This window comes from Pongo pygmaeus, chromosome 6 (assembly GCF_028885625.2).
Source record: "Pongo pygmaeus isolate AG05252 chromosome 6, NHGRI_mPonPyg2-v2.0_pri, whole genome shotgun sequence".
NCBI lineage: Eukaryota > Metazoa > Chordata > Mammalia > Primates > Hominidae > Pongo > Pongo pygmaeus.
Window position 1 is genome coordinate 8757155 of NC_072379.2, and position 19263 is coordinate 8776417.

Genomic DNA, 19263 nt, shown 5'->3' on the forward strand with positions numbered 1-19263 from the left:
TCCTAGTTAATTGCAAATGTAATTTTATTAACATTTAAATACAACATACTGCAAAATCCCTTTGAAAAGTACAGATACAATTTTTTTTTTTTTTTTTTTTTTTTTGAGATGAAGTCTCACTCTTGCCCAGGCTGGAATGCAGTGGGATTATCTCAGCTCACTGCAATCTCTGCCTGCCTGGTTTAAGAGATTCTCCTGCCTCAGGCACCCAAGTAACTGGGACTGCAGGCACGTGCCACCACGCCTGGCTAAGTTTTCTATTTTTAGTAGAGATGGGGTTTCACCATGTTGGCCAGGCTGGTCTCGAACTCCTGATCTCAAGTGATCTGCCCACCTCGGTCTCCCACTGCTGGGATTACAGGCGTAAGCCACCACATCTGGCTAAACACAGAATTTTGTAAATATTTTATTTAATGTGATGGGTGTGCTTGTCTGTTCATAAGTTCCTTCCAGTCAGGAACACATGAAGATAATGCTACCCGCATATCTGGTGCACTATTGAGCCTATTTCTCTTCTTTGTTTTTAATCGTGTCAAGATTGAAAATCCTAGTTCACACAAATAAGTAGTTGTGAATGGTAGTAACAGCAATATACTCTTCCTACTTAGCAGTGGAAAGTCATCTTTAATCTTAATCCAAAATGCTGATAAACTTAATGTCTTATAATAATTCTTTAGTGTGAATGATGAACTGAGCTGCAATAATTCATTCTCTTCTTCAGGCTCCAAGTTTAACTCAATTATTGATTCTGGGTTTTGAAAAGCAAATGGATCTTTCATCCAAATATTTTCCTTTAATGATTCAAATCTCTCTTCTGGAAAGTAATAATTAAAAGTTTGAGACAAAGAAGTGAGATGCAACAATATCTCTAATTTTATTTCTTTTAAGCAGTCTTCATTAATAATGTTCTCTTCGATGTGTTGCAATAATGTTGGAAACATATAGTAGCTAGGGCGGTTACTTTTAAGTCTTGCTTGCCACAATAATAATGTCTTTTGGAATCCTAGAATATGTTCAAGATACTGAAATATATCATTGTTTTTCCCCTGCATTTTCAGGCTTAATTCATTAAGAATGCCAAAAATATCACTTAAATATGCCAATTTTGTTACCCAAATGTCGTCTTCAAAAATATTTGCCAAATGAGATTGCTTTTCAATGAGAAAAATGTAAATCTCGTTCCTGAGTTCATATACTCTGCTTAATACTTTTCCTTGAGAAAGCCAACGAACTTCTGTATGAAACAATAAGTGGGTGTGGTTCACTCCAATCTCTGAACAAAATATTTCGAGAAGTCGGCTATTCAGTGAGCTTCCTTTAATAAAATTAACAATTTTCACTGCATTTTTCAATACATCCATTAGACTTGGTGAAATTTCTTTGGATACCAAAGCTTCTCGATGAATAAAACAGTGATTCCAAAGAGCATTGTTGTGGGTTGCTTCTAACAATTTTTCAGTAAGTCTGCTGTGTTTTCCGGTCATATTTGCTGTTCCATCACTTGAAATTCCTTTACAATGTTTCCAGTTTAATTTATACTTACCAACAAGGCAGTTTTCTAATTCAGTAAATAAATCTAATCCAGTTATATGTGAATTTAAGTTTAAACAACATAAGAGATCCTCTACAAAATCATCTTGCCACACATATCTGACATAAACCAAGAGTGTGGGACAACTTGCAATATCAGTGCTCTCATCAAGTTGGATTGCAAAGTCTATACCGGACTGCAGCCGTGTAATAAGCATTGCTTCCAAATGTTTTGCAATCGTACAGATTCGACGAGATATTGTATTATCACTAAGAGGTATAGTTCTTAGTTTATCAGCTGATTTGTCATCAAAAATTGTCCGTACCATGTCCATACATGCTGGAAGGATAATTTTTTCAGCCGCTGTATGAGCCATTTTCTCTTTTGCCACTCTATATGCAACTAAATACGATGATAATAAGGCTCTCTCATTCATAGTTGTAGAGCGACTGAGAACTTGTGGCAATGACTCTACTTTGTTTCTTTGCTTTTGAAAATGGTCTTCTTCATCTTCCTCCTCCACCTTCACTATCACGGTGCCTTCCGTCTCCTGGGTACCCCCTGGAGACAAATCTGTAGTATCCCTTGATTCAGGAGTCATTATTCAGGTTCCAGGAACTGGCTCACTTGATCCAAATAGGGTCTGTTTTGCAGGGCTGTCCTTTGTGACCTAGGTTTTATGAGATCAGGTTTTGCTATTCTGCAGGGTAGAGAAACGTAACAGCAGTATTAAAAAGCAACGTGGTATTGCTGGGCTAACAACTCATACAAAACAATTCCCTAAATCTAGTGGTGTGACATGGTAAATGATGAACAACTGTCATTCATGTTGGCTGTGTGTCAGGGAGATTTGGTGTACTATATACACCACTCATTTAATACCCAGTGAATCCTAATGAGGTTCACATAACTACTATTCTTATATTACAGACGAAAAATAAAAATTCAGAAAGATTAAATGTGTCTAACAACCCACAGTACATATAGAACCAGCACTCAAATCCAAGTCTGAAGCACGTGTCCTAAATATGCTGCTACACTGCCAACTCTAAAAAGTGATCTGGTCATTCTTTTTTTTTTTTTTGAGATGGAGTTTCGCTCTTGTTGCCCAGGCTGGAGTGCAAGGGCGCGATCTCGGTTCACTGCAACCTCCACTTCCCAGGTTCAAGTGATTCTCCTGCCTCTGCCTCCCAAGTAGCTGGAATTACAGGCCATGTGCCACCACGCCTGGCTAATTTTGTATTTTTAGTAGAGATGGGGTTTCTCCATGTTGGTCAGGGCTGGTCTCGAACTCTCAACCTCAGATGATCCGCCCACCTCAGCCTCCCAAAGTGCTGGGATTACAGGCACGAGCTACCGTGCGTGGTCGATCTAGTCACTCTTAAAAATGATCAAGGCCAGGCACGGTGGCTCACACCTGTAATCCCAGCACTTTGGGAGGCCGAGGCAGGCAGATCACGAGGTCAGGAGATCGAGACCATCCTGGCTAACATAGTGAAACCCTGTCTCTATTAAAAATACAAAAAAATTAGCTGGGCATGGTGGCAGGCACCTGTAGTCCCAGCTACTCGGGAGGCTGAGGCAGGAGAATGGCGTGAACCCGGGAAGCAGACTTTGCAGTGAGCCAAGATTGGGCCACTGCACTCCAGCCTGGACGACTGAGCAAGACTCTGTCTCAAAAAAAAAAAAAAAAAAGATCATCAAGTAGGGTAAACAAGATGATCCACTGGGGCATAGGGAAAAAAATTAGAACTTGTATTTCTTAAAAATAAGAAATTAAGCTGTATAATTATTCAGTATTATGAATACTGAAACATGTTCATGTTACATAGATCCATGAATTATTCTGGAGGAAGAATGAGATTTCTACAACACACGGGATTGACAAAACACCCTCATTTGTTTGTTTGCTTTTAGTACACTGCAATATTTCACCATTCATGTGAGCTTAGTGGATTTAAAGATATTACCTGACTTAGGAAACAACAGGTGCTGGAGAGGATGTGGAGAAATAGGAATACTTTTACATTGTTGGTGGGACTGTAAACTAGTTCAACCACTGTGGAAGACAGTGTGGCGATTCCTCAAAGATCTAGAACTAGAAATACCATTTGACCCAGCCATCCTATTTCTGGGTATATACCCAAAGGATTATAAATCATGCTGCTATAAAGACACATGCACACGTATGTTTATTGCGGCACTATTCACAATAGCAAAGACTTGGAACCAACCCAAATGTCCATCAATGATAGACTGGATTAAGAAAATGTGGCACATATACACCATGGAATACTATGCAGCCATAAAAAAGGATGAGTTTATGTCCTTTGTAGGGACATGGATGAAGTTGGAAACCATCATTCTGAGCAAACTATCGCAAGGAAAGAAAACCAAACACTGCATGTTCTCACTCACAGGTGGGAACTGAACAATGAGAACACTTGGACACAGGGTGGGGAACATCACACAGTGGGGCCTGTCGTGGGGTAGGGGAAGCGGGGAGGAATAGCATTAGGAGATATACCTAATGTAAATGACGAGTTAACGGGTGCAGCACACCAACATGGCACATGTATACATATGTAACTAACCTGCACATTGTGCACATGTACCCTAGAACTTAATAAAAAATAAAAAATAAAAAAAAAAACAACTTAAAAAAAGTTATTACCTGACTTTACTAAATGAACCCCGTCCTTTTTTTTTTTTTTTTTGAGACGGAGTCTAGCTCTGTCGCCGAGGCTGGACTGCAGTGGCGCGATCTCGGCTCACTGCAACCTCCGCCTCCAGGGTTCAAGTGATTCTTCCGCCTCAGCCTCCCGAGTAGCTGGGATTACAGGCGCCCAACACTATGCCCAGCTAATTTTTGTATTTTTAGTAGAGACGGGGTTTCACTGTGCTGGCCAAGCTGGTCTCAAACTCCTGACCTCGTGATCCACCCACCTTGGCCTCCCAAAGTGCTGGGATTACAAGCGTGAGCCACCGCGCCTGGCCAACGAACCCCACTTTTTCTTTGGTACTGTGTCACTTAGCCTCTATCAATAATGCAAGTAACTTTCTGTATGTTGGTGGCACAACTGGAAATGAATGTGGGGCAGTAGGTTTTGCTTAGCTGAATGTTAAATTCAGTCTATCGGCAGATTCCAAAATTGGAAGAGACCTTGAGATAATCTATTTTACTTTACTTAGGACACATTTGAGACTTAGTGGGTCTATGTGTTTCATCCAAGAACATCAATGGCAGAACTGGTGCCAGTCCCCAATGGTCCACTGCACCGTCCACAAATTCCCTTCTCTCCTTTATCCCTCGATGTCAAGCATAGATACCTCCCACAAATGAAAACCCCCCATGTCCGAAATTGCTCATTTAAAACCCTTCCTGGCAGGGCGTGGTGGCTCACCCCTGTAATCCCAGCACTTTGGGAGGCCGAGGCGGGCGGATCACCTAGGGTCAGGAGTTCATTTTCCCAGCCTGGCCAACATGGCGAAACCCCGTCTCTACCAAAAGTACAAAAATTAGCCAGGCATGGTGGCAGGCGCCTGTAATTCCAGCTACTCAGGAAGCTGAGGCAGAAGAAGCTTGAACCCGGGCGCTGGAGGTTGCAGTGAGCTGAGATCGCGCCACTGCACTCCAGCCTGCGTGACAGAGCAAGACTGTCTCAAAAACAAAAAAACCAACCAAACAAACAAAAAAAACCCCTTCCTAAAGTCTTGAAAGGAAAGGGTGAAGTGTAAATGAGCTTTTCCTATTACATCCAAATCACTTCTTTATTCAGTAGCCTTCAAACATTCTCTTTTTTTTTTTTTTTGTTTTTGGGACAAGAGTCTCACTCTCTCACTTTGTCTCCCAGGCTGGAGTGCAGTGACGCGATCTCGGCTCACTGCAACCTCCGCCTCCCAGGTTCAAGCGATTCCCCTGCCTCAGCCTCCCAAGTAGCTGGGATTACAGGAGTGTGCCGCAACGTCTAATTTTCTGCATTTCTAGTAGAGACAGGGTTTCTCTAGGTTGGCAAGGCTGATCTCAGAACTCCTGGCCTCAAGCGATTCGCCTGCCTAGGCTTCCCAAAGTGCTGGGATTACAGGCGTGAGCCATTACGCTCGGCCTTCACTCTAATCACCACCATAACGGTGCTGGGTTTGAGAGTGAACATATCATCCGCGCACACTGGCTGAACAAGCCCAACAGAATAAAACAAATTATAAGGCCAATGGCACTTCGTATCGTGTAAGATCGCCAGAATTTTACAACTCGGGGTACCCAGGAAACCAGAAAAGCCCCCATCACAGGAAAAACCAGTGGGGACAACTGCGGAGCACAGATATCTGACTGGGGTCATTTTGTCCGCGCGTCTTTGGGGTAAAACACCAGGACTGGGGGTCCAGAAGGGACACGCAGACCGCCTCTCTCCAGTCCCAGGAGTGTCTCCAATCCGGAAACCAAAAATTCGTTCCCTTCCCACCTGTATCCAGGGACACCTCTGCTGGGGGACAGCGCTTGCCACCGCCGAGGCTGGCGCTAGGAACGGGGGCAGGGACCCGCTTCCACTCCGTCCCGGGCGGTCGTGGCGAGGGGATTGCAGGACACAGCCGTGCACGTCCAACTCTGTCCCCGCCCGGAGAAGTCTGGGGTGCTGGGATAGAAGGGGTTGTCACTTTGGGGACCAGGAGCACTGGACTCACATGCAGGCCCCCTGGCCGTCAGAGCCTCGGGAAAGCGTCACAAAAGCCGGAAGTACGTCACACCCGCCTTCCGGAGCTGCGCTCCGCTTCGGGGTCCTCTCTAGGATCGCGGGAGGACTTTGCATCCCTGTGTAGGGCTCTAATCTCCGGTTTGGGGATCTTGTTCCTCAGCTTGTCCGCTCCGAGGAGGTGCACAGGGCGGGGAAAAAGGGATGAATTTCCCTTTATACCGCGCTGCTCAGATACTTATATGTTCCTTCTATTTTTCTTGATGACAATAATTGTAATAGTTACAATAAAAATAGTGATTGTCTGTGGCAGAGGAGCTGAAACAAGGGTGGAGACAGGAAGATCAAGAATAAATGGTTTCACAAAACGAAGAGATTGTCTCTTGAGACGCTGATTATGTAAGTATTGCCAGTTGAATGGGCAGGATTTTCAAATACTTGATCTATAGGCAACAGATGTTCTTTCCAACACTAGATAGTTATAAAATTCTGAGTTTGCCTTATGTTTCCAGGGAGTTTTCAGATTAGCAACGGTGAAATAAGTTGAATTTGAGGCGTTTTTGCTGTCCAAGTGTTATTGTAATAATTAGGGCTTCTATGATTAGATCAAGAATGAGTTCACCTTTTATAAAACAGTAACTGAGACCTTGAATGGCTGTGGCATGACTCTAAAAGTTCTGGGCAAGTCTGTGGTACAGCCCAATGAGAAAAGCCTACAAAAGGAACTGCTACCTGATACAGAGCCTATGATTACATGGTATCCCGAATTACCTTCTAGATCCTCACTAATGCTCCATTCCTTAGGGGTTTTGATCTTGCTGTGGTTGCCATTTTCTACCTACCCACGAGTCTTCTCAATAATCCACTTGAGTGCATCTTTGCTCCATATATATATATATATATATATATTTTTTTTTTTTTTTTTTTTTTTTTCCTCCTACGGCACCATCAAGTCCAATCTTTGCTCCTTTATCACTGGCTGACTCTCTAACCTACAGTCCTCCTTGATGACATCATAGTCTCAGAACTTATTCCTCCAGATACATCCTCATATTTCCTTCCAGTGTTCCAAGTCATCACTAAGAGCCATTACATTGCTACGCACTGTATTTTCTTCTTTGTCTAAAGTCTGTCCTCCCCACCCCTGTCCCCATTCCTACACTGAAGTGCCTAAAGGGTCCAGGAAGGCACATTACTGAATGCAGCTGACTGGGTACATGATTTTGTATTTATGTGTGTGGCAGGAATTGTGGGCATCTCTATAACGACTCCTTTCTTTGCCTATGGACCTACTGGCACAAAAAACTCCAAGTGGCCTGGTGGTATTCTGTTTTCAGTTCAGTGGAACAATTTAATGTTTCCTAGAGGAAATGTTCTTCCTGGAAATGAGGATCATAACCCAGCTGGTTCCAGATTTCGGAGCAGGGAGACACAAATTCTACAGGTGAGTGGCTGGGTGTGATAGTAATAGAGGCTACTCCTGTAGGCACGTAGTCCTACTGGAGACACAATACTATATACCCATTTTGGCCCAATGCATTTCAGTGCATATACCATATCCTGAAGAACTGCTCCCAACTTTGCAAGGCATTACATCTTAATCTGCAATTTAGCCCAGTCTTCAACAAGCCATTCCAAAATCCTATCTGGCTAGCTGCTTCTGGATGATGAGTATGCACCATGAATTTTGTAGCTTCAAGTTCACTGTCACACCTCCTTGGTTATCAATGGGTTCCTTAGTTTCAGGTATGTCAATGGATAAGGCACCCTGTAAGCTCTCAGATGGTGGTGCTGCTGGAGACAAAGTAGTTGGGGAAGACAAGCTCATTTAGAGCATATATCAATCCTGGTAAGAACAAATTGATGCCCATTCCAAGGTAAAAGGGATCTGATGCACTCAACCTGGTGGTAGCTGGTATCTCCAAGACTCAGTGTTGGTCTCTAATGCTGGCATGCTGGACACTCCACCATGGTGAGGGTTACATCAGCCTTGGTAAGAGGTAGCCCATATTGGCTGGGCGCAGTGGCTCACACCTGTAATCCCAGCACTTTGGGAGGCTGAGGTGGGTGGATCACAAGTTCAGGAGTTGGAGACCAGCCTGAACAACATGGTGAAACACCGTCTCAACTAAAAATACAAAAATTACCCGGGTACGGTGGTGTGCGCCTGTAGTCCCAGCTACTCGGGAGGCTGAGGCCGGAGAAATGCTTGAACCTGGGAGGTGGAGGCTGCAGTGAACCGAGATCACAACACTGCACTCCAGCCTGGGCAACAGGGCGAGACTCCGTCTCAAAAAAAAAAAAAAGAAAAAGAAGAGGTAGCCCATATTGTTGGGACCATGCACAGCCTCTATCCCTGCTACCATGGGTCTCTGTTCATAAGCCTATTGCATAAACAATAAGATGGTCCCTAACCAACAAGCCAAGCCATTCATCACTGCCCAGGAGTCAATACATATCCGTACCTTAGGCTACCTCCTCCAAAATATGGCATGGGTGACCAAATGTACCACTGCTCACTGAGATAATTTTTCTTTGCCAGTATGCTTCAGGGCAACGCGAATGGGGCTGTAATGAAGAACAGTCTGTTTCTGGAAGATGCCAACATGCTGAACTGACCCAATCCCCAATCTGTGCAGAGGCCAAGGCTCTTCTGTCTCCCATCAGTTAGTTGTAGGGAACTTCTATAAGGCCATAGGTGTAAGTTTATGGGAGAGGTGGCAGTAGAGCAGAGGTAAGTGACCTGGGAGTTTGGAAACGTGGGTTTTGTTTTTTTTTGCCTTAGAAGGCATGACCTTGCTCCAGAATCTTAGGTATTTGTGCTGTGACTCTTTATTATGGGTTGAATTGTACTTCCACCTCATCCCCAATTAACAGGTTGAAGTTCTAGCCCCTAATACCTCCGAATGTGATCTTATTTGGCAATAGGAGCGTTGTAGATGTAATTACTTAAGATGCGGTCATAGTAGATTAGGGTGGGTCCCTCATCTAATGACTGGTATCCTTATAAAAAAGGGAAGTTTGGAGATAGTACACACGGAGAATGCCAAATGAAGATGAGGGTAAAGACTGGGAAAATGCTTCTTACGACGCCAAGGAGTGCAAAATATATCCAGCAAATCCCCAGAAACTAGGAGAGAGGCATGGACAGATTCCTTCTCACAGCCTCAATAGGAACCACACCTTAATTTCTGACTTCTAGCCTCCAGACTGTGAACCAACAGATTTCTGTTGTTTAAGCCACCCAGTTTGTGGTACTTTGTTATAGGAGCCCTAACACATGAATGCACACTCTTATTGGGGTTTGCCAGCAACTCCATACAGCACCTGTATCCATCAAGGATATTTCTGGAACCACTGAATTTGCAAGTAAGCTTGCACTGTTGCTTGGATTTACCATAGAGCTCTCTCTTGCCCCAATAAAAAGTGGAAACTGGCCGGGCATGGTGGCTCACGTCTGTAATCCCAGCACTTTGGGAGGCCGAGGTGGGTGGATTGCTTGAGGTCAGGAGTTCAAGATCAGCCTGGCTAACATGGTGAAACCCCTCCTCTACTAAAATACAAAAATGCTGGGCGTGGTGGTGGGCACCTGTAATCCCAGCTACTAGGGAGGCTGAGGCAGGAGAATTGCTTGAATCCAGAAAGCAGAGGTTGCAGTGAGCCGAGATCATGGCACTGTACTCCAGCCTGGGCTACAGAGCAAGACTCCGTGTCAAGAAAAAAAATAATAATAAATAAATATATAAATAAAAAGTGGAAGCCTTTTAGGTCACCTAATACATGTGTTGGAACAGTTTTCTCAGGTGCAGAATATGCTACCTCCCAAATCCAAAGGGGCCCACCAGGACCTGTACCAATTTTTTTGGGATTAGAGGGTGCAAGGTGAAACAACTTTCTTTTACCTTTGGGTGATGTCCCCAAACCACTGGACCCCACCAAAACTTCATCCATTTGATAAGTGCCCATATCTTCAGGTTTCTATACTGCCTTAGTAAGAAGTCTTACTAGGATGTCTATGACCCTTGTCACTTGCTGCTCACTGGGTACTATTAGCATTTGTCATCAATATGTGGACCATCATGATGGTTGGGTAAAGTTCCTGCGGACTACACTGTGACACAGAACAGGTCTCAGGATCCCACCTTCTCCCTGTATGAGCCACGACTGACTCAGGGGACCTGCCGAGTCTGCACAATTGGTCTCCTTTGCATTACTGTTACTATTACAAACAGATCCTCGGCCTAAATTTTCAGCTTAGCTAGATGCAGAATTACCTTAGTAATTTATTAAAAATCAGCTATTGTATGTATCTAGATCTATTTCTGGACTTTTTTTTCTTTAAGAAATTCACCCTCATATTTCTGGACTTTCTGTTCTGCTCTATTGATCTATTTGTCTCTCTTTATGCTGATACCATACCATCCTGATTACTATAGCTTTAGGAAAAAATCTTAAGAGAATACAAGTATTCTAATTTTATTCTTTTTCAAAATTGTTTTGGCAATCCTAAATCCTTAGCATTTCTATATAAAGTTTAGAATCAGTTTGTTAATTTGCACTAAAAAAAAACAAAATAGGCTAGGTGCGGTGGCTCACGCCTGTAATCCCAGCACTTTGGGAGGCCAAGACAGGCGGATCACCTGAGGTCAGGAGTTTGAGACCAGCCTGGCCAACATGGTGAAACCCCATCTCTACTAAAAATACAAAAATTAGCTAGGTGTGGTGGTGCCCACCTGTAACCCCAGCTACTCTGGAGGCTGAGGCAGGGAAATCGCTTGAACCTGGGAACTGGAGGTTGCAGTGAGCTGAGATCACGCCACTGCACTCCAGCCTGGGCGACAGAGCAAGACTCTGTCAACAACAACAAAAAGACAAAAAAGAAAAAAGGTAACAACTTTTTGAGTTGTTTCCACCTCTGTCATCTGGCAAACTGTTAAAAGAAAATTTTGCTCAAAAGCAAAATAGCAGCTGCTGTTTCTTAACACTTTGTTATGTTTCGATGAGTATTGGTGGGAAGTGGCCTCTTTAAGTGGGTGCCTTTTGTGCCTCTCACTGGAGCCAATTGCCTGAGTCAGCTAAAACTTGGACACAATGTGCCTCACTGCCATAGCTCACTCACCTCTGCTGCTGAAATGGTTTCCCATCACTTTGCTAATAGGTACAACCTGTGAAGGGTTCTGAGGTGCGGAAATGGCAACTCAGGAAAGAACTCCAAATCTTTAGCTCTCCTAGGATATTAAAATAGCCGTTATGAAGAGGAGGAAGTACTGTGTCATCTATTGTCCTGGACCTGTCAATAGGAACAATAGATAGACATCACCAGGGGGTGTATTTCTGTTCAACACAAGGAAAAGTTTCTAATTGGAGCTGTCCAGCATGAAGTGGACTAAGCAGTGCATTTTCTTTCTCGAATCCTGACTCCACTGTGACGGGTACTGCTGACTAGAGAGATTGTGTCCTAGTATGAATTTAGGTTGGATCAATGATACTTAGGGAGAAAGAGAGGAAAGGAATATCAGAATCTCCAAGAAGCTGATACATTTTGAAAAAATATATAAAATGCCACACTTCAGGTTTTCTTGTATTTAATTTGAAACGTCAAGTAACATTAAACAATAGCATTTGATTTGCTTAAACCAAGTAGTAATAGCTGAAGTTCCTTCCAAATCACTTTTTTGATTCTCTAAGAGGCTTGCCTATGCCTTGCAGATCTAGCTTCACCCACAAGACATATTCTGTAAGGATCCAGGATCAGCAAGGGGTCACAATGTCCTAAGGGTTTCTGTCCGGGCGCTCTGCCTGTCTCGCTCGTGCACCGTGCTTTTGCCTATCCCTGTTTCTGCATAGATTTTAGTCTTCCCACCAGGGACGCAACTGTCAGTTTCCTCCGTCTCTCTCGGTTCCCTTCCAGTCTGCTCATCTCCCCTCCCGTCCCCGCTTTCCCCAAGGACCTACTGAGATTTCGATCCCGCAACTTAGTGGGTCCCATCTCACCCAGGCCCCGCAATCCTGGCCTTCTACGAGTCAGCGTTGTACTACATTCTGAGCAGGCAACCCTGTGCTACTCACGGAAGCGGGACCATTAGGTCGGCCATTCTTCCTCACCCCACGACACGCACCCACTGGGTCGGGCCGCCTCCTTGCAGGGAGTCTCAAGGATGGGCTGGCGTCAGGGAGGGGCCCCGGGGGCGCTTTCCCAACATTGGTCGCAGTCATTGCTGGCATAACGGCTAGAGACGCCCAGTGAGTTAGCACAGAGGGCGGTGGGACCGGAAAAAGACGTAGAAAACCTGCGAAAACGAACCTTCGAATCCCGGACGCGCGGACCCAGCTCCTCCTCCGAGTTCTTCATCCGGGGCCGTCACTCACACCCGGGGCCCTCACTCACATCCGGGACCCTCATCCGGGGCTCTCACCCACATCCGGGACCCTCATGCCGGGGCGGAGGAGGGGGGCCCTCATTCGGGGCCCTGCACTCCGTCGCCGGAAGTGCTACCGAGAAGCGCCGGCCTCGGGGCTGTCTAGAGCGGCCCGGGAGAGGCTGTGGTGGCCCCGAGCGCGAGTGTGTAGGTGACAGGACAGCGGCCAGGCCCGCCCCTCTCCTCGGTGAGTACCCGGAAGCCGTTCTGGGGTCGCAGCGGGGTGGCAGCTTGTTTCGCCTTCACGGGAGTAGAAGGAGGCGGCGTTCGGCCGCGGCCGACGGTAGTTTGCTTCCCCGAGAGTGCGCGGAGGCCCGGGTGCGAGGAGGGCCTCTTTCTCTTCAGCTCTGGTGCATTCACCTCGCGGACCGAGGGCCCCGCCGTCAGGAGCCGGCGACCGTGCCCTGGTGCGAGCTGGTCTGTATGTCCCCACTGGTCCTTTTGGGACTTTGCCTTGGCCTGAAAGGGAAGTGGGAGGAGGGCAGCGCCGGGCAAGGCCTTCTGAGGACCGAGCTGGGAGCCGGGCAAGGGCCCAGGGCGAGGGTGGTGGGAGGGGGACGGCACCCTCAAGCGTCCTTGGGCCTGAAGGACGCCGCTCAAACCTGTTCGAACCGCAGCTCTTACCTGCGTTGCTCTCAGGATTGCGGGAAAAGGCCGGTCTAGCTGGTCTGAGTTAGCGAAGGGCCTGACCCCAAAAGTGGAGTTTTATTCGCCAAGCCTGTTGAGTAAATCGGAGTGGGCTGACGGTGTTACCAAGACATTCCTAGGGGGCCTGCTATTTTATTTATTTAAATGAATTTATTTACGTAAACGCGGGCCTGTCACGGTGGTTCACGCCGGTAATCCCCGCACTTTGGGAGGCCGAAGTGGGAGGATCGCTTGAAGCCAGGAGTTCGAGTCCAGCCTGGGCAACATAGTGAGACTCCTGTCTCTGCTAAAACAAAATTAAAATAAAATGAGCAGTCATAACTGGCATTTTTCTCTGGTTACCAACTTGAGCCTCCCAAGACGATTGTGAATTTTAAATATTTTGTTTGGTTTATTTGAGGTGGGCTGTCACGCCGTCATACAGGCTGGAGTGCAGTGGCGCAGTCATAGCTCGCTGCAGCCTCTACCTCCCAAGCTCAAGCGATTCTCCTGCCTTGGCCTTTGGAGTAGCTGGAACTACAGGCCTGGGCCACCAAATTTTTTTTTTTTTATTTGTAGAGACGGGGTTTCGCCGTGTTGTCCAGGACGGTCTGGAACTCCTGAGCTTAAGGGATCCACCCATCTGTGCCTCCCAAACTGTTGGGATTACAGGCTTGAGCCACCGCACGTGGCCAATTTTAAATATTTTAAAGTTTCCACAGAAAGCTTTACACTATTAAATTATACTGTGTTGATTTTTTTAATGCCACAAATTCCAAACTAGAGACTCTTCTATGATTTGGTTCTTAAGTATTTAAAGCTGAAGCATATCCATATTTCTTTCTCTTTTTTTCTTTTTTTTTTTTTTTGTTGGGACAGAGTCTCGCTGTGTTGCCCAGGTTGGAGTGCAGTGGCGCGATCTTGGCTCACTGCCACGTATGCCTTCTGGATTCAAGCAATTCTCCTGCCTCAGCCTCCCGAATAGCTGGGATTACAGACCCGCACCACCATGTTGGCTAATTTTTGTATTTTTAGTAGAGATGAAGTTGCACCATGTTGGTCAGGCTGGTCTCGAACTCCTGACCTCAAGTGATTTTCCCACCTCAGCCTCCCAAAGTGCTGGGATTACAGGCCACTGCTCCTGGCCCCATTTTTCTGTTACTTATTTAGGGTGGTTAATCATTATCAACTAATTTTTATTGAATATCCACAGTGTGTAAGATCCTTTGCAAAGTCCTGACGATATAAAATGATGAAATGTTTTAACTTATTACAGTAATTTCTCTTAATCTCACCTTGCAGTGATGGTCATTGTCCTCCAGAGCAGTGATGGAGGAAATACCAGCCCAGGAAGCAGCAGGGTCACCGAGGGTCCAGTTTCAGTCTTTGGAGACCCAGTCTGAGTGTCTGTCCCCAGAGCCTCAGTTTGTGCAGGACACCGACATGGAACAGGGACTTGCTGGGGGTAAGGCAGAGACAGCACTTCTGTCCCGGAGAGTGGGAGTGTGGAGGGGCTCCCTAGGGGGCTCCTGGGCCTGGTTTGAGAGAGGCCAAGAACTGGAATAAGAACATGGTCCCTAGAGGGAGGAATGAAAGAGGGGGCAGATGTGACTCAGTTCAGTCGTAGTCTGAGCCCCTTTATTAAGGATAGCTCATCTTTCTCAAATAAGCAGAGTGATGGCTACTTACTCGCTGTGGTTGTTTTTCCTTCAGGCAACCTTCACTTCATCCCAGTTCTCACATCCAGAATAATTTCTAAGATATGCTGCTTTTGCCACGTCTCACAGTCCTTTCCTGGCTCTCACTTCCTCTTAGGTTCAGGACCTTTCTTTCCCCTGTTCCCTTCACTTAGTTTTTCTTTGCTTTGTCACCTGCCATCCATTCTGTTGCAACTGCAGTGTTTTGTGACTAGACTAAATGTGGTCAAGGAAGCAACCATTTAATTCCTTGGTTGAACACAATGCCTGTATGAATGTATATATACTGTATTTTGACTACACAGTCACACTTTGCTGTTTTGTATAGGTAGATTGGTCTTTTTCTTCCTTTGTTTCGTAAGAGCTGTGTCTTAGATTGCCTGTGGTTAACTCTAGTGCCTGAAATAACTTGTGTGTCACCCACACAGATCAAGTGCCACAATGTGTAGAGTGCTGTGGGGGATTGTGGGACTGTGGAAAAGATTTCGAGGAAACAGATGACCCTTTCTTGTTCTTGGGGACCTTACACGCTGGTTGAGACAGCACCCATTCACAAGAGAAAGGCTGATCAAGTGTCTAGAACAGTGCCTGGAAAGGGTCAGAAGTCTGCTAAATAACCCTAGCCCAGGACAAGTCCCCACAAGTCTTTATGCTTTGCTTTGCCCATCTGCAAAACAGGTATAGTCTTACTCTTCTGTAAGAGGACTGTCATGTGAAGATAAAGTGAAATACAAGCTTTCCTAAGAAAATCCTGTATCACAGGTCTAAACATGCATAAGGCATGCAAGTACTGAGACGAAGCAGAGTAGACACACCCAATACCTGAAAAATGTTCATTGGTTTTACTAGAGTATTGAGGAGGGTTCTGTTGACACCCCTTGGGCTGGAGAGGCCTCCTCTGAAAGGGAGCCCTGGGAAAGGGCTGCTCTCACTCTTCACTCCTTTCTCCTCCCTCAGCTCCACCTGTTCCTCAGGTGCCTGCTCTTCCCCGTGAGGGAAGCCCAGGAGACCAGGCAGCTGCGCTCTTGACAGCCAGGTACCAGGTGAGCTGAGGAACCCTCTGCTTTTCCTCAGGGACTTGCTACTGATGGAGTGTGGCCTCTCTCTCATCCCATCTGTAGACCTTGCCTGGAATTTTTTTCAATAGCAGACTCCAGTTTGGGAATTGATCCTCTTCAGAGACCTGGACTTCACATAAACCAACTTCCCATCTCCCCAGTGCCATGAGCAAACTCTGTTTTCTCTTTGTCCGTGATTGTGTGATGGGTGCTTATTAGATGTTTAAGGGTTATGGGCTTTATTCCATAGGTTCTAATCTGTTCTCCCTCCTCCTCAACGTAAGTACACTCTGGATACCCTCTCTGTGACCTTCATTCTCTGGCCATGGTGCTACAGTGTTCTCATTCCTCAGAGCAGCCAGGATGTGTTATTTCAGGAGTTTGTGACATTCGAGGATGTAGCTGTGCACCTTACTCGAGAGGAATGGGGATACCTGGACCCTGTTCAGAGGGACCTCTACAGAGAAGTGATGTTAGAGAATTATGGGAACGTGGTCTCACTGGGTAAGGACTTCCTTGTTATTCAGTTTATCTATTTGAATTTCTTTACTTTCTTGTTTCTTCCTAAGTATAAGGTCTCTGAGAAGGTCTGTAGAGTGTGGCTTAGATTCCAGGTCTTAGAACCTCTGAATCCTTGTCTTTCACGTCATCTTCTCCGGGAGGGGTCATTAAGGTTTGTTTGGGGGTGCCAAGAGGAGACATTCTCCTCCTTATCCCCAGTTCATGTTTATGGCCATTGTGGGGCATCTGTTCCCTTTTAGCAAAGGGAAACTTTCTTGTGCTTTGCTTGATTTCTCACTCTTCTTTTCTTTTCCATTTTTGTAGGAGAGACCCCAGGGTGGCCTCCCAGCCTCCAACCAGACACTTTCCTCTTTGTTATCTCAGTGTCCCTGTATTGGAGAATTGAAGAATTTCCCATTTTTTCTAGGAAAAAGAAATGCCGTTTAAAAAGACAGGCTAAATTCCTTCTTGTTGAGTAGTCTCTCACCCCTTAAGATCCCCAGATGTATCTCCAAGCAGGCAGAACTTGAGATGTCATTTGAAGGCATGACTCACTGTGAGTACATTTCAGTGAGTCACCCAGAATGGTAATCCCACGTAACCACACCCAGGGCAGCAGAAATCTCAGACGTTTACCCCATGCTGAGGTGGGGTCAATGCTTAACTCATGTCTCTCCCTTGTCATTTTGAAAGGTACAGTAGGAAGCTGGGATTAGGCAAGCTGTAGTGCTGCCGGGAAGCATCAGTGGGGTTTGTTGGCAGCTCCCTTGGTGTGAGCATTGTTCCTTTCTCTTTAGTTTATTTTTTATATTATATTATATTTTTTATTTTATTTTATTTTTAGATGGAGTTTCTCTCTTGTTGCCCAGGCTGGAGTGCAATGGTGCAATCTCAGCTCACTACAACCTCTGCCTCCCAGGTTCAAGCGATTCTCCTGCCTCAGCCTCCCAAGTAGCTGGGATTACAGGCATGGGCCACCACGCCTGGCTAATTTTGTATTTTTAGTAGAGACGGGGTTTCACCATGCTGGTCAGGCTGATCTCGAACTAATGACCTCAAGTGATCCACCCTCCTCGGCCTCCCAAAGTGCTGAAATTACAGGCATAAGCCACCGCACCCAGCCTCCTTTTTCTTTAGTTTCTTGCTTGCTTCTGCACTCTTCTTTTTATGTGTGTAAATACTGAATCACGCGTTTTATTTATTTATTTATTTTTCCGTTGGCTTTGTCTATGCTGGTGGCATCCAGGGCATTGCTTTGTCTCCCTGATTATGCTCAGGATTCAAGGTCTTCTTATCTGTGGGGAGGCAGCCTGCCCACTGGGACGGTTTTTAGTGTGTTTTCCATTCCTGGCTCTTTAATCTTTGTAGGCATACTTCTCCGCCTTCCCACCACCCGGATTCATAGTGTGAATTCCTGCCCGGCCCTGAGTCATACCCAGGCAAGTGCTTTCTCTGGAGAAACACTTGCCGTCCTTACAGCAGGAATCTCCAAGAGATGGCCCAAGTATCGGCTTCCCATCGATATTGCTCGTCCCTGCTCGGAAACTCCTTTTCCACGATTGTGAGATATTAAACTTGACTGATGGAATAGAAGCTCCCCAGGATGCCACCACTGTGTAAAATTGCAGCTCCTCAAATTACCTCTGTTTAATTTCAAATGTTAGGGTCCAAGGAAGCCCTCTGTTGCAACCAGATGTGTTTTGAACCCAGTTCATTCAGAAACCATGGTTGGTGGTCATCATCTACTTGTATTGTGAAAAACCAGAAATTCCAACTTCAGCTCTTCAGTTATGGTCTTTTCATATTATTTTAGAATGTGAAACTTATGCTGTGTGCCCCTTTTATGTGGCACATAAAGGGCCCCTTTTATGTTCGCCCTTTTATGTGGCGAACACAACCTGCCCCGTATGGTGCCTAACCTGTGAACCCTGGGCTTTCCTCATGTTTAACATTCTGGTTTCCTCCTTCCTTGAAGTCCCTGTGGCCCTCTTCAAGGTCCTACCTTTCTACCCTTTATTCTTTGTGGTTCTGTACAGATTGATGCATTTATATTGCCTTTCCTGATTAAGTGTTCCTTACTCTGTCCTTGATGGAGGGGAGAAGGGAGGGCAAAGAAGTTAAATTTATTTCAGGGCATCAGATTGAATATCTACTTAATAACTTTGTAAACTGTAAAGTGACATACATATAATTGTAAAGTACTGTTAATTTTATCTAATAATTACAGAGTTTCCAACAGTTAACCTGTCTACTTTTTGGAGTAAAGAAACTTTGTAGCAGTTTAATGCAGTCTAATAGCATAATATGCTATAGACTGAACTTTATCCCATTTCCTGTATTATCTCTGCACTGCACACTCGACATGCAGTCTACATGCATGTACACTTACACATACAAGAGACAAGCACGGTGCAAGAAACCCTTCTACTCATCTTGCTTTTGTGATCAAGTTAGCAGCATCTCCTTAGCAGTTATTTTTACAATCCTTGGGAAATCATTTTCATATTTTTGGGTTCAGCAAACTTCATCTGAAATTTAACCCATTTATGCCTAGTGTTCCATTATTGGAACACTAGGCTTGCGGGAATTATTTATGTCCTGCTGCTCAAGGTCATCGCCAAGGTCTTATTTTTAACAAAAATTGCAACCTCCGGCATAACTGGGTTAAGTTTATACATTTATTAATTTAATTTTTTGAGGTTGTAAGACTTTTTTTTTTTGTTTTTTGAGACAGAGTCT

At 45.3% G+C, this 19263-nt stretch overlaps 2 protein-coding genes and 1 long non-coding RNA gene across 21 annotated transcripts in view; 2 read left to right on the forward strand and 1 right to left on the reverse strand.

The window, feature by feature from the left end:
- On the reverse strand, positions 1-12615 carry FAM200A (family with sequence similarity 200 member A). Of its 3 annotated transcripts, none has more exons than XM_054497151.2 (2): positions 12527-12615; positions 1-2231 (listed from the first exon to the last, which is right to left on the reverse strand). In XM_054497151.2, exon 2 carries the CDS (start codon positions 2130-2132, stop codon positions 411-413), a length of 1722 nt encoding a protein of 573 aa, XP_054353126.1. In that variant the 5' UTR covers positions 2133-2231; positions 12527-12615; the 3' UTR covers positions 1-410. The 3 variants fall into 3 exon arrangements, with proteins under 3 accessions (XP_054353126.1, XP_063524212.1, XP_054353124.1); XM_063668142.1 differs by lacking the exon at positions 12527-12615 and adding an exon at positions 6215-6418; XM_054497149.2 differs by lacking the exon at positions 12527-12615 and adding an exon at positions 5995-6418.
- On the forward strand, positions 6287-10911 carry LOC129041696 (uncharacterized). The gene is made up of 3 exons (XR_008503897.2): positions 6287-6621; positions 7588-7666; positions 8765-10911. It is a non-coding gene; the product is annotated as an uncharacterized LOC129041696 (long non-coding RNA).
- ZNF655 (zinc finger protein 655) overlaps positions 12529-19263 on the forward strand; it is an 18404-nt gene continuing 11669 nt past the window's right edge. The window contains exons 1-5 of one of the 17 annotated variants that reach the window (XM_054497135.2): positions 12693-12828; positions 14571-14733; positions 15923-16008; positions 16377-16527; positions 17893-18767. In XM_054497135.2, the coding sequence (XP_054353110.1) occupies positions 14598-14733; positions 15923-16008; positions 16377-16527; positions 17893-18089 (570 nt within the window). In that variant the 5' untranslated portion in view covers positions 12693-12828; positions 14571-14597 and the 3' untranslated portion in view covers positions 18090-18767. Of the gene's footprint in view, positions 13059-14570; positions 14734-15922; positions 16009-16376; positions 16528-17892; positions 18768-19263 lie in introns of those variants that run through there. The other 16 variants (XM_054497136.2, XM_063668140.1, XM_063668139.1 and 13 more) reach the window with 16 other exon arrangements.

Coding starts and splice junctions, on each gene's coding strand:
- FAM200A (XM_054497151.2), bottom strand. CDS start 2,132: ATGACTCCTGAATCAAGGGATACTACAGATTTGTCTCCAGGGGGTACC.